The sequence below is a fragment of the Podarcis gaigeae genome, assembly GCF_964106915.1.
Source record: "Podarcis gaigeae genome assembly, chromosome: 11".
NCBI classification, from domain to species: domain Eukaryota; kingdom Metazoa; phylum Chordata; class Lepidosauria; order Squamata; family Lacertidae; genus Podarcis; species Podarcis gaigeae.
In genome coordinates, this window is record NC_139687.1 from 61433002 (window position 1) to 61446267 (window position 13266).

The 13266-nt window shown below is 46.8% G+C and overlaps 1 protein-coding gene and 1 long non-coding RNA gene across 6 annotated transcripts in view; both read right to left on the bottom strand.

The window, feature by feature from the left end:
• Positions 1-10789, bottom strand: part of KIAA1328 — a 207206-nt gene extending 196417 nt beyond the window's left edge. The window contains exons 1-4 of one of the 5 annotated variants that reach the window (XM_083702763.1): positions 10690-10781; positions 7770-7805; positions 5649-5693; positions 5264-5403 (exon numbers count right to left, since the gene is read on the bottom strand). In XM_083702763.1, coding sequence (XP_083558889.1) covers positions 5264-5403; positions 5649-5693; positions 7770-7805; positions 10690-10747 — 279 coding nt within the window. In that variant the 5' untranslated portion in view covers positions 10748-10781. Of the gene's footprint in view, positions 1-5263; positions 5404-5648; positions 5694-7769; positions 7806-10689 lie in introns of all 5 variants that reach the window. The other 4 variants (XM_083702764.1, XM_083702766.1, XM_083702765.1 and 1 more) reach the window with 4 other exon arrangements.
• A 581-nt stretch (positions 10790-11370) lies between these two features.
• Positions 11371-12054, bottom strand: LOC310827219. Its single transcript, XR_014556226.1, has 2 exons — positions 11682-12054; positions 11371-11591 (listed from the first exon to the last, which is right to left on the bottom strand). It is a non-coding gene; the product is annotated as an uncharacterized lncRNA (long non-coding RNA).
• Positions 12055-13266: the final 1212 nt, after the last annotated feature.

Sequence of the window (13266 nt, forward strand, 5' to 3'; positions counted from 1 at the left end):
TGTCTCTGCTTTGTGCATGAGTTAAAAACAACCATCCATTTCTCTGGTGACGTGACAACAACTCAACCCTCTAATAACTAGTATAGGGTGATCCCACAGCACAGGGCCCCAGCCCCATAGCTGTACTCTTGCTAGGACAAGAGGAGCTCAACAAGGTTGCAGCAGCAGTAGTTCTCCATCCTGCTGCATCCATTTTGTACAAGAAGGGGAGAAGGGTACTTCTTCAGTCAGCCTTACAAATATGTCAAAAAGTTACTAGCCTGCAATATTTGTTTTGCCCCCTCCTCCAAAGTCAGCATGGAAACACAAGAAAAAGTGCCATGATGGATGGTGGAGGAGAGACACTCTGATAGCCCACTGTGTTTTTTTTGTGCTGATTCTGGATGAGATAAGACTACTCTTCCTTTACAGCTAGCCAAGAAATCAAGTGAGCTGGCTGCTCAGTCACCTGCATGAAAATCCTGGTTGCCTGTGGCTACTAGGCAAGTCGTCAAATACAAGGCAGTCTTCAGTGATTTTAGAACCCATCCCTTTCACCTTTTGAGTCTTTGAGTCTCCATCCCCTTACGGTGCCACTTTAAATTGGCCAAAGGCTAACAACACAATGCTTTTTTTCCCTCTGAAGAGCTTGCCATTTCTTGCCAACAGAGGCCTGTGGGAAAGATCACAAAGAATGAACAAAGGGGGTGTATCTCTTCTATTTGATGCCTCTTCAAGAGCATGACTGGGAGTTGTGGCTAGACATTACCAAGAAAACATGCCCTTCTGGGTTCAGCTACTCCTTTCAAAGAAGTCTTCAAAAGCTAATCAAATTATTATTTTAAGCCCTCTTTGAAATGGATAGAAGCGATCAACCTGTATCAAGTGATGTTTCTCACAACCCCAGGCATTAAAAGAGCTTCATTCAAACCTTTTGATTTGTGTTTAATTTAAACAAGCTTTTCACTCAAAGCACTTCAAGTTAACAGCTGCAGGTTACATCTGCAAAAACTTTCTCCGCACTTCTCAAAAAAGGATGACTAGTTCCAAAGGCAACAGCTCACTCCCTACATTCACACCAAATAGATGCTCTCCCATTACGTTTGAGAGAACGTACCCTGAGTCAAGTAATTTCTGCAGCACGTATCCTTGGTGGACACTATGTATAGTGCTTTTAAAGAAGCAGCTTTTTCAAAATCATGAAAAACATGAAGGAAAGCCTGGTTTGCAGAACAGGACTGTCCCAAAACACACTGGGGAACACTGCACTCCCAACGATATTCACTATTTCACCAGCATGAAATATATGACTGGCAGATTATCTGCCTAGGTATCAAGAGGAAGTCATACTTTTTTTTTTAAAAAGGCACATTGAGAGAACACATTTAAGTCTTAACAAGCTGTGGGGAAAGGGAGGGCACTCCCTGAAAGCCGGTGGCAGCAACCAAACAGCTAAGCAGGGGTGAAATGGTGGAGATATAGCATGCAATAAGGAGATCGTCTGAAGAGAGAGGTCAGTAACGCACCCAGCGCACAGATCCAGGGGAGAACCAAATCTCATCTCAGCCACAAATTCAGCTGGCAACCTTCAAAACCCACGTCTCAAACCCCACTCCATTTACAATATCGGGACTAATACATACAGGGTTGTTGTAAAGTTTGCAATATTACATGCACAGCTCTGCAATGTATGTTGTGTAAGTGCTGTAAATGTAAGTGTTGCATTACTCCAATATAGGAGCAGCACACAGATCAGAAGGGTGGCTGAGCCAAGCCAGAAATGACTGACAGCTCTTTAAGCCATGAAGGAAACTTTGCTAAAGGACGTACAGAGCAAAATGAGAGGTGTGGCATTGCCATGAGTGAGAGGAGGAGAGGAGGGCGTAAGGCTGAGGCTACCAACTGCTTGTTTATGCGATCTCAACCATGCCAGTAGGTCATGCTGCTTTGACCAAAGCTGGTTTAGCACAGTCTTCTTCTCTATGTTCTGGTGTTTGCTGGTACTTTGTGCAGAGAACAGCACAGTAAACAGCATGGCTTCCTCTTCAGCTTGACATTTGAGGTGGAATCTGGCAGCTGAAGCAGCATCACAAAAGAAGAAGGATTTACCAAGCCACCAAGATCCACAGGATTCAGGCAGAAATGCCCCTTCTTTCGCTTCTGAGGTTATGCAATAACCCACGGGTGTCAAACACAAGGCCCGCGGGCTGAATCCAGCCCACCAGACCTCGTAATGTGGCCCGTGTAGCCGCCGGCCACCAGCCTTCACCTTTTATTCTCGCTTTTTTTTTTTTTTTTTTTTTTGGGACACAAGAAAGCCGTCTCGTCAGGGCGTACGCGGCAGCCTACAAGCCAGAGAATGTCTGCCCTCTAGCGGCGCCGGCCGTTCTACACAGGAAACCTCCACTTTACATGCATTCAGGAAACCTCCACTTGTTTTTATATTGAGCGCATGCCATCCTGTGATGTGACAGATCCAACAGCTGCCTGAACCCTTCTCTCCTGTACTTTAAGTACATATGATGTATGTGGGGGGGGGAGGGGGTCTGCTTATTAGGGGGGGGTCTGCTTATTATTCTGCTGGTGCGGCCCCCGATGAATTTGAGTTTGACACCCCTGCAATAAACTCTCAGAAAGAATCCCGCACAAGAACGGAGAAGATACAGGCAAAAAATTCACCGCAGTTCCTGCACTTACTCTCCAGGAAGGTCTGCCTGGTGACAACATTAACAACCTTTCAGCACCAGGCTAATGGGGAGGGGATTTTGTGGATGCCACAAGAACTACAACTGGTGACCCCAGATGTACCTCCTTCTCCTTGGAGTTGGATGAAATGGGATCATAATGCTTACTGCTGTTTCTGTATTTATTTTTGTCAGCCTCGTTTGTGCAGGTTCTCGTTGCTATTTGCTTGTGTTCCTTTGGTGGTGAGTAAAGTTGGGGTTGGCCTAGGGCATGGGTAGGCAAACTAAGGCCTAGGGGCCGGATCCAGCCCAATCGCCTTCTAGTGTTTTTACATGAGTAGAATGTGCTCTTTTATTTAAAATGCATCTCTGGGTTATTTGTGGGGCATAGGAATTCGTTCATTTTTTTCCTTCAAAATATAGTCTGGCCCCCCACAGGGTCTGAGGGACAGTGAACTGGCCCCCTACTGAAAAAGTTTGCTGACCCATGGCCTAGGGTGTTGTTGCTTGTTTGTGATTGGCTGTGGTGAACTTTGTTTTCATGTGTGAGTGGGGTGGGTGGATGTTTTTGAATCAGGTTAGCAATATTGATTCATATGCTGTCAGTGGATTCTCGTCTTTGTCTTGCTGGGCTGTGATATGATAAAGGGGAGCCATACCGGGGTAAAGGATCCTTCTTCTTCTTGTCCCTTAGAGAGACATGTTACAGATAAAATACCTGCTTCACACCCTCAACCCTTGGGATAGGGTGGGAAACAAAACAATAAAAATAAATTGAAATATCAGTTCTTTTCTGAAATAGTGCTGTACTTTTCGTTTGCACCACCCAATCAAATCACATCTTGATTTATGACTCAGCTACACCAGCCCAGCTGGGCAGCAATTGGGCAACAGTTCTTCTTTGGAAACAAGAGCTTTCACACTTTCCAATTTGCCCTGTAAGACAGATCAGCCTCAGGGAAAAGAAGAACTAGATGACTAATTGGTTTAGTTGCTCCAGGTTTTTAAACTAATATATACTATGTTATTATAATCATCATCATTGGAGGGGGTGAGCTAACATGTAATATTCTCTTTCTGTGAATCCTGCTTTGTTGTTTTATAACTCACTATTGCTTCTTTAGACAGAGGCCCATTAGTCATAGCTATAAATTCAATAAAGGCAGCGTAAGGGTGCACTTTTACAGCAGCTCCTATACAACTGAAGTTTACGTCTTCCACTTTAGTGACACTGTAATGTATTCAAAAGGAGCACTGCTCACACTGAAGGCATAAACTGCTGTTGTCTGAGGGGACGATCTTTAACTCTCCACCTCAATCTCTCACACAGCCATGGTTCTGCCCATGAGGAGAGGGCAGTTCTGATAACTTGAAATGCTCTTTGCAAAAACATTCTGCTAGAGGGATGGTAACTTGCTGGGTAGAGTACATGGCTGGCACAAAGAAGGGTTGAGGCTTAATCCAAAGTAATTGTGTTCTATGTTATAAATCCAACACTGCTACTTGTTTCTTTTTGTTTTCCAATATATTTCTTATTAGCAAAACACACACACGTGTGTGTGTGTGTGTGTGTGTGTGTGTGTGTGTGTGTTGCAACCAATTTTTTATTCTGAAAGTGTTGCCCAAAGAAAAAGGTTTGAGAACCACTGCCCTAGACAGCCACAGCTGGTGGAAGATAGCAGCCTTGGTGAACCAATGTCTGGCCCAATAAAGGGAAGCTTCTCAACAGAGAATGTGGAAGCTGATCACTGAAGAAGCTTGTCTTTGCCCCAAAGAGAAGAGAGACCTGCTGGGAGGAGGCAGCAAATCTCAAAGAGAAGCACTGGGACACCTTGCCAGCCAATCTACCCCCACCCCCGTTGCCTTCCAGCCACAAATAAGAGGAGCAGGAGGACATGACTCTTTTTGACAAATCCCTTGCAGCTGCCTGTTCATGCTGAAAGGCAGCTCATCTGTCACAACACTATACACAGCTGCAAGAACAGGCAATGACGGAGGTGTATCCAGAGTTTTGACTCCCTAAAAGAAGCTTTTAATCCTTAGGCACTGTGACAGAAACTGGTCCTACTTGCTCCATTCTGGCCCCAGGCTTGCAAGCGCTAATCTAGCCACAGTTACAAATGCTAAAGTAAATTTTTAGATGCCTGGACAAGGAAGATTTTTCAAGGCCTACACAATTACTTTATCTTTGCACCTTGAATCCCACAATGATTGCACGAAAAAGGAAGAGGGGAAAGGCTTCTAAGCCAGATACAAACAGCCACTTCTCAGCTGTGTGAGAATAAGAAGAGAGCAAGGGAGGCAGAAAAAGTCTGCATCAAAAGTCTGTATCCAATTGGACTGCCATCGCTGCCACCATCCAAGACCACGTTTACATTATATCTCATTTGTTTCAGTATTTTAACACTGTAAACTGCCCTGGATGCCTTGGTAGAAAGGCAGAATATAAATGTCATAAATAAATAAACCATTAAGTAAACTTCACATTGGCTTCCTCCACAGGTTTACTCTGTCCTGCTGAGTTGAATGGGCTTGCAGGTTAAATCTGCCAGATTGCAGCCTCAAGAATTCTGGTTTCATTTGCCCTTCTCTGTACTAACCTGCTGCCCAGGTGATTGGCCTGCGCTTTTCCAGCCATCCATTGGAGCAGGAGCAGCAGCTGCAGGCACCTTTGCCTTCACTTCCGCTTTCTGACCTTTCAGCAGGTGTCTTGCTCTAAAATTCCTTTCTGTGGAAATTCCTAGAGATTGAACAGACAAGATCAGGAAAACTTCCAACTTGTTCTTACAAAGCACCTCCCACACTGAAGCTTCCCACAAAAAAAGAGGAAATGAAAACAGCACCCTCCCCCACCCCCCAAAAAAAGCTTAAGCAGCAGCCCAGCCCAATGAAAAACTCTTAATGAACAAAAACAAACCAGCCCAGACTTGAGAAGGCCAAAGGATAACCCTGCCCAACACCAAGAACCCTGCACCTTGGACTTACTCTTCCCGTCAGGAGACAGGGGCCGAATGCTTGGTTCAAAGAGTCCTGCATGGTTACACCATAGACCAAAGATTAATTGTCTTTTTATAGACCCCAGTTATCACATCAGCTGCCTGACTATTCTCAACATTTTTATAAGAATAAGCTCAATTATTTTGTACACCAAACAGATTTTTAATGGCTTTGGGGGTACTTGATAAAATTTTATAATTCCATGAGCAACTAGCTTATCCTTCTCCCTTCCATTTCTTTTACAATTATGAAGTTGACAATCACAACATAGAACCAAAGACCAGGGAGAGGAGTAGAGAGGCGGACAAGACTAATTTTTGCTGCCTTGTTCCTATACTCTTCACAAGGCAATTAGAGAAAGTTCCCTTACTTCTGTCATTTGGGGCTGGAACATCCTATAGTATGTAAACATAAAGGTAAAGGGACCCCTGACCATTAGGTCCAGTCGTGGCCGACTCTGGAGTTGTGGCGCTCATCTCGATTTATTGGCTGAGGGAGCCAACGTACAGCTTCCGGGTCATGTGGCCAGCATGACTAAGCCGCTTCTGGCGAACCAGAACAGCGCACAGAAATTCCGTTTTACCCTCCCGCCGGAGCAGTACCTATTTATCTACTTGCACTTTGACGTGCTTTTGAACTGCTAGGTGGCAGGAGCTGGGACCGAGCAACGGGAGCTCACCCCGTCGCAGGGTTTCGAACCGCCGACCTTCTGATCGGCAAGCCCTAGGCTCTGTGGTTTAAACCACAGCGCCACCCACGTCCCCCTGTAGTATGTAATTCACCACATATCAATGTGGGGTGGCTGCTTTGGCATAGCCAAGCTTCCCTCTGGCTTTGAAGGGCCCAGCCAGCACCCAAGAAGTGGGTGGGTGGCAGCAATCAGCACGATACAAAGAGACTGCAAGCTGATCAACCAGGGCTGATCTACTGAATCATCTGCCTGCAGAAGAGAACTTCTCAGATATGAAACATGGAGAAAATTAAGGCATAGAAAATTCATCTACCTTCAAGAGCCATGTGTTTCTTGACATGGCACTAACTTCAACTTCTAAGGGTCAATACAGAGAACACATTTTCACACAAACAGGAACCGTCTCTGGGGCTGACAAAAAATATGTATCATCGGAGCAGAGAGCATGTTGGAGTTGCTGTCAGCTGGGTTAAGCTGTTGAAATTATCCAGGGAATTTTTTTCTTTTCTTTTTTCAGTAAAAACAGTCAGAATATAAAAGCAGGTCAAAGCAGGCCAACAAAACTCTATCTCACCTTCTCTGATACCTCTAAGTAATGAAGGGCCAATTGGGAGTTGGCTAGGCAAGCAAATGAAACTCAGAGCAGCTCTAATTCATCAGGAAGTCAGTGCATACAATGAAATTATTCAGAGTTTGATCTATATACTCTCAGGGTAGGGCCAGAAGGAACATGATGCCACGACCTATCAGAGGCTGAGCAGGTCTGGGTCTGGTTAGTGCTGGTTAGAGACTGCCTGAGAACCACAGGTGCATGCATGCTACCTTGGGCTCCATGATGGAAGAGAAGGTTAAGTGCGAGTAAATAAACATGTAAATATGAGCAGCTAGAGATCAAATGTCGCTAAATGACAGCTTTAAGCCATTTCTCTAGCTCTAGGAGGAGCACCTAACGGCTGTCTGCCAACCTGTGAAAATGAGATGGTGGTGCCTAAAAGCACGCCGTGATTTTTCAAGCCCCCCTAAAGGACCTGAAACAGTTGTATCCCTAAGTTATCATTTGAACTCTCTTACTTCTAGCTCTCTCCCCAAAGTTACAAACAGACCCCTGCTGTAAACAAAAATTGTCCTTTTCCCTTATGGGGTATCCAAGACCCCATATAGAGTCCTTACATAGGTTCCCTATTGGTAGGAGAGAATAACAGAGGCCAACCAGAGAATATTGAGAAGCAAAGCAGCTAGTAAGCTTGAGCCTTATTGATCTGTTGCAACAGGGTGCTCCAAAGTTATAACCTGTTGCTCCAAAGTTGCCAAGATAAGAGTGCATGTGCCGTATGCACAAAGTGAATCCGAATCAGGTCCTGGCCCAATTCACTATCCAACAAGTCAAGTTAAATTTGGCAACCATTCAAAGATCATACCTGGGACATAGACAGGCGGCTGCTCTTCGTCAGAAACTGAGTGCAATTTCATTCAAGGAAAGAAAGGGCAAAAGGTTTGTTCCATTCTACATTTTACACTCTGAAAATATTATACAGTGGTACCTTGGTTTACAACCATAATCCATTCCGGAGGTCCGTTAGTAAACCAAAACAGGTTGTAGCCCAAGGCATGCTTTCGCCAATGTGGCCTCCAAAACAAGGTTGTGTGTAATCCAAAAAAAATAGATAGTAATTCAAAAAAAGTTCGCAAACCGGGACACACACTTCCAGGTTTGACGTGTTTTTATTCCAAAACGTACGCAAACCAGACTGTTTGAAAACCAAGGTACCACTGTAGGCTGAAAAATATTCTGCAACAAGATAGAAAGTTCAGAAGCAGCAAAACACTGACCAGGAGACTACCAAAGCAGACATTTCTGTAAATCCACTTTGTTATTACTCTTAAACAGACCTCATTTAAAAGGTTGTCTTTTATTAAAGACCCTGTAACTAGCTCAATCACAGAGACAATGAGCCACATTTATTTGTATTAGCCTTGATTATAAAAGCAACTCCTGGAGGCTATATAGACTCTGATTATAAACACAGAGAGACTAAGCTTTACACTCACACATTTTTTTAAAAGCTATCTGGGGCTCTTACAAGCAGGTACTGGTATTTGAGGATCAGAAGAGAAATCTGGGTAAACTGCACCCTAGTCAAGACCCTAACCTGGGACCCTTCCCTGTTGTATCATCCAGATTGCCATCAGACTGTATATCTTTAGCAGTCACCCATCAACTCATGGTGGATTCAATTAAGTTAATAACAGCCCATTTCCAACTATTGGCAGCAAGTTACATCCAAGAAGTTGTTCTCTGCACATCATCTCTTCTAGATGCTGAAAGGAAGTTCTTACTCTGCCCCAGTGGGCCAGAGGGGAGCAACCAAATGGAGGCTAAAATCCATTTGGAAAGATTTAGTGTAAATACATCAGTCGAAGACCTATGTATGCAAGTTAGTTTATAAAAGATGTGACCATTATAATACCAAACAGAAATCAACAACAGATTATATATAAATGAATTCTGGAGAAGACGACAGTATATCCGAATAATGAGAGAAAGGAACAATATATGCAGATAATGATTACATGGAAAACAAAATAGCACGTTTATGTAATTACTTGCATATACTGTTCCTTATAAAGTACACTGTTCCCTTCCTCATGATTCATTTACATACAATATGCTGTTGATCTCTCTTTGATATCTTTAAGCCCACATCGTTCATGAACTAAAATCCATTCACTTACCTTCTGCCAATATGTTTAAAAATTATATTTTTGAAATGGATTTTAGCTTCTTGGGCCCACTTACTCTCATCCACCCCGACAGATTAGAGTCTCATTTTCTCATCAGTTACATGCACTCAGAATGTGACTCTTTTAAGTTGGAGGTGCAAGATGTGTGCCCCACAACCACCATTAAAGCCTTGAAAATGTTAGAATCATAGAACTGCAGAGTTGGAAGAAATCCTAAGGGTCATCTAGCCCAGCCCCCTGAAATGCAGGAAAATGAAGGTGGCCCTTATGAGGATCAAACCTGCTGCAACCTTGGCATTATTAGCACCACGCTCTAACCAACCAAGGGAACTAGTGCAGGATGGCCGCCTTTTGTAGAACTGCGATAGGAGGCCTCCAAGAACCCTAGTGCAGGATAGCCTTCTTTGGCAGAACTGTGATGCAAAGTCTTTAAGAACCACTAACTTTGCCTCTGGGAGCCTGGAGGTCTGAACCTCCATTTCTAGCTCTATATGTATGACAATTTGGTGGCCGGGACCCTCAGTCGTTTCTGCTGCCAGTGGGACACCTAATTCTGCTGCCAAGGATCGAAAGGACACTAGGAGGGAGTGACAAATAGGCTATGGGTCTGTTTTGCAGGGTCACGAGACAAATCTGTAACCTTGGCATTATCAGCACCACGCTCTAACCAACCAAGGGAACTAGTGCAGGATGGTCGCCTTTTGTGGAACTGCGATAGGAGGCCTCCAAGAACCAATTCACTTTGCCTGGAGCCTGGAGGTCTGAGCCTCCATTTCTAGCTTGCTACAGAAGTATGACAATATCCTGCTGCGAGTGGAACGCCTAATTCTGGTGCCAAGGATCAAAAGGACGCTAGGAGGGAGTAACGAACAGGCTATGGATCTGTTTTGCAGGATCACCAGCTATGGGGTCACTTGGTGAAGGGGAGAGGCTATGGAGGCAGACGATATCATAAACAGGTCACGTCCCCCAAGACATACAGGACACCTCAAGGACCATGCAATATACTTCTCCCCACCACCAGCCCCGTCTTCCCCGTGACGACAGCCAGCAAAGTTTCCAAAACTTCCACCAAAGGGAACCACAAACAAAAGCTGAAATCAGCTGCAGCAGCTCAGAGCTGACGGGGGAAGCCGGGAATCCCGAGTTCAAGTCTCCGTTCAGCGCGACTATTAGGGTTGCTACGCTGTGCACGGAATAGAGACTTCGAAGGAGATATAGGGGAATTTAGCATACTAGCACTTGTACTAGAATATGAAGCAGCCCTGTTCAGCGCTCTCTCTTTCCCTCAAGCGACGCTCCCCGGCCCCTCACAACAACCCTGCAGAGTGGGCGAGGGGCGAGAGAGAGGGAGGCTGGCAGGCCAAGGTCCCCCCGCCCTGGGAGTGGGGGCTTCCCCCGTAACCCCCGGGTCTGGCTCCGCACTCGGCGGGGCATCTTTCCTGAGGCAACGGAGGCGGCTCTCTGCACATGCTCAGGAAACACGGCAGCCTCATCATCGGCCCGCCGTCAAATTAGCCCTCCCCCCCCCCCCGCTTTTCCTTCTCCTCCCGCCACGCCCCCCACCCCCGCGAGCCCCTCCTGAGGGAAGGATACGGTCCTTACTCCAACGAGCAGCTGCTTCCGGCCCCGGCCCCGCGGCCACATCCGCCATCTTGAAACAACCGCCACTCCCAGCGTCCCCCCGCCCTGCCACGCCCCCCACGCCCGACTCTGACCTCCCATTGGCTTACGGAACCCGGGCTTTGCCCAGATACGGCGCAAGTGACGCGCTGTCGTAGGAGCCGGCCAATGGGGAGGACTCGGAACGGACGGGGAGGGGAGAAAGGGAGGAGGAGGAGGAGCCGGCTCTCCCATTGCCTTCTGGGAGTTGTAGTGCCTGCTCTCCATTCCTCCCCCCTACAGAACGGCCGCCGAATGGAACTCAATGAAACGGAGGACCGCGTTTCCCCAAAAGCACCGCGGCGCGGCGTCTGAGCTACGGGTGCGAGAAGAGGCAAAAGACGTTAATCTAGTGCTCTCTCTCCCGTTTGGCTGCGCGTACAGGTGTGCGGGTGCAGGTGGTCTGGGGCTGATGCGGGAGGGAGGAGGAAGAGGATGGAGGAGAAGGCCCTGCGCAGCGTGAGCAGCTCCAGCATCCTAGGTAAGGTGGAGGTGGCATCCCTGGTTGCCATGGAAACGGCCGAGGGATGGAGCCGCAAAGAGCCTTTCTTCACTCTCTTGTTCATTGCATGGCGCTTTCCCCTCACAACAGCCCTGTGAGGGAGGCCAGGCTGACCTATATTTTTCCTCACAACAGCCCTGTGAGGGAGGCCAGGCTGACCTATATTTTCCTATATTTTTCCTCACAACAGCCCTGTGAGGGAGGCCAGGCTGACCTATATTTTCCTATATTTTTCCTCACAACAGCCCTGTGAGGGAGGCCAGGCTGACCTATATTTTCCTATATTTTTCCTCACAACAGCCCTGTGAGGGAGGCCAGGCTGACCTATATTTTCCTATATTTTTCCTCACAACAGCCCTGTGAGGGAGGCCAGGCTGACCTATATTTTTCCTCACAACAGCCCTGTGAGGGAGGCCAGGCTGACCTATATTTTTCCTCACAACAGCCCTGTGAGGGAGGCCAGGCTGACCTATATTTTCCTATATTTTTCCTCACAACAGCCCTGTGAGGTAATTTCTTCTCCCCTCCCCCACCTTCCCCAACTCCTTTCCCTCAAGACTTTCCCTTCCGGTTTTCCCTTGGCAACCCTTTCCTGTTTTGTGGGGCCCATTGCAGTAGGACCCCCTCCTAAAGTGGCTCTCTGCTATCAAGCTAGCTTCCTTCTGGGCTTGACAATCTCCGCAGCCAGTTATTTCCTCTCAGCCTAACCTGCTTTGCAGGGTCGTTGTGATGACAAAATGTGGGAGAAGATAATGACGTTCAACATCTTGCGCTCCTCTGAGCAAAAGTGGGAAATAAATGTATGAACAAAAATGTGCCAGGGCTACTTATTTTATTGCATTTTTATTGCAAGTTTACCTCCAAGGAGCCCAATGTGGCATAGATGGTTCTCTCCCTCCTCATTTAATCACCGCAACAACACTGTGAGGTAGTCAAAAAAAAAAAAATTCCTTCCAGTAGCACCTTAAAGACCAGCTAAGTCAGTTCTTGGTATGAGCTTTCGTGTGCATGCACACTTCTTCAGATACACAGCACACGAAAGCTCATACCAAGAACTGACTTAGTTGGTCTTTAAGGTGCTACTGGAAGGAATTTTTTTTATTTTTTTTACTATGGCAGACCAACACGGCTACCTATCTGTAACTGTGAGGTAGGTTAGACAGGCACTGACTGACACCCACCCACCCCCCAGTCAACTAGTGAACTTCATGGCCATGTGGGGATTCAAACTCTGGTCTCCCAAGTCTCAGCCAACACTCTAGCCACTGCACCACACTGCCTCTCCTTTGACCTTAAAAGGTAAAGGTACCCCTGCCCGTTAGGGCCAGTCGTGATCGACTCTAGGGTTGCGCGCTCATCTCGCTCAAGAGGCCGGGAGCCGGCGCTTGTCCGCAGACAGCTTCCGGGTCACGTGGCCAGCGTGAGTAAGCCGCAGCTGGCGAACCAGCGCAGCACACGGAAACGCCGTTTACCTTCCCGCTGGAGAGCGGTCCCTATTTATCTACTTGCACTTTGGGGTGCTTTCGAACTGCTAGGTTGGCAGGCGCTGGGAGCGCACCCCGTCGCAGGGATTCGAACCGCCGACCTTACGATCAGCAAGTCCTAGGCACCGTGGTTTAACCCACAGCGCCACCCATGTCCCTAAACGGGTGACCTCTGGGAGATTTGGAGCTGAGGTCACCGGCTTTGACCTTGCTATGGCATAAAATCCTGCCTGGACCGTCTCATGTTTTGGACCTGACCTTCAGAACACTTGCCCCCCAAAATAAGTTACCTTTGCTTGGAGGAAAAATACCTGCTACTTTTTCCTCTTTTTGAAGGACTGCCTTCTCCAAATTGTACATGGCTCTTTTAATAGTGTAATCTTCTGTTTTGCCCTTGGGATATTTCTAATCTAACATCCAGGCTTTTAAGACAGAATTTCCCGTTTGATCTAGGATTTGGTTCAGGCCCCTTCAGAACCTGCCGCTCACTTATCCCTCGAAACCTTTGTGCAACCTCCGTCCCCC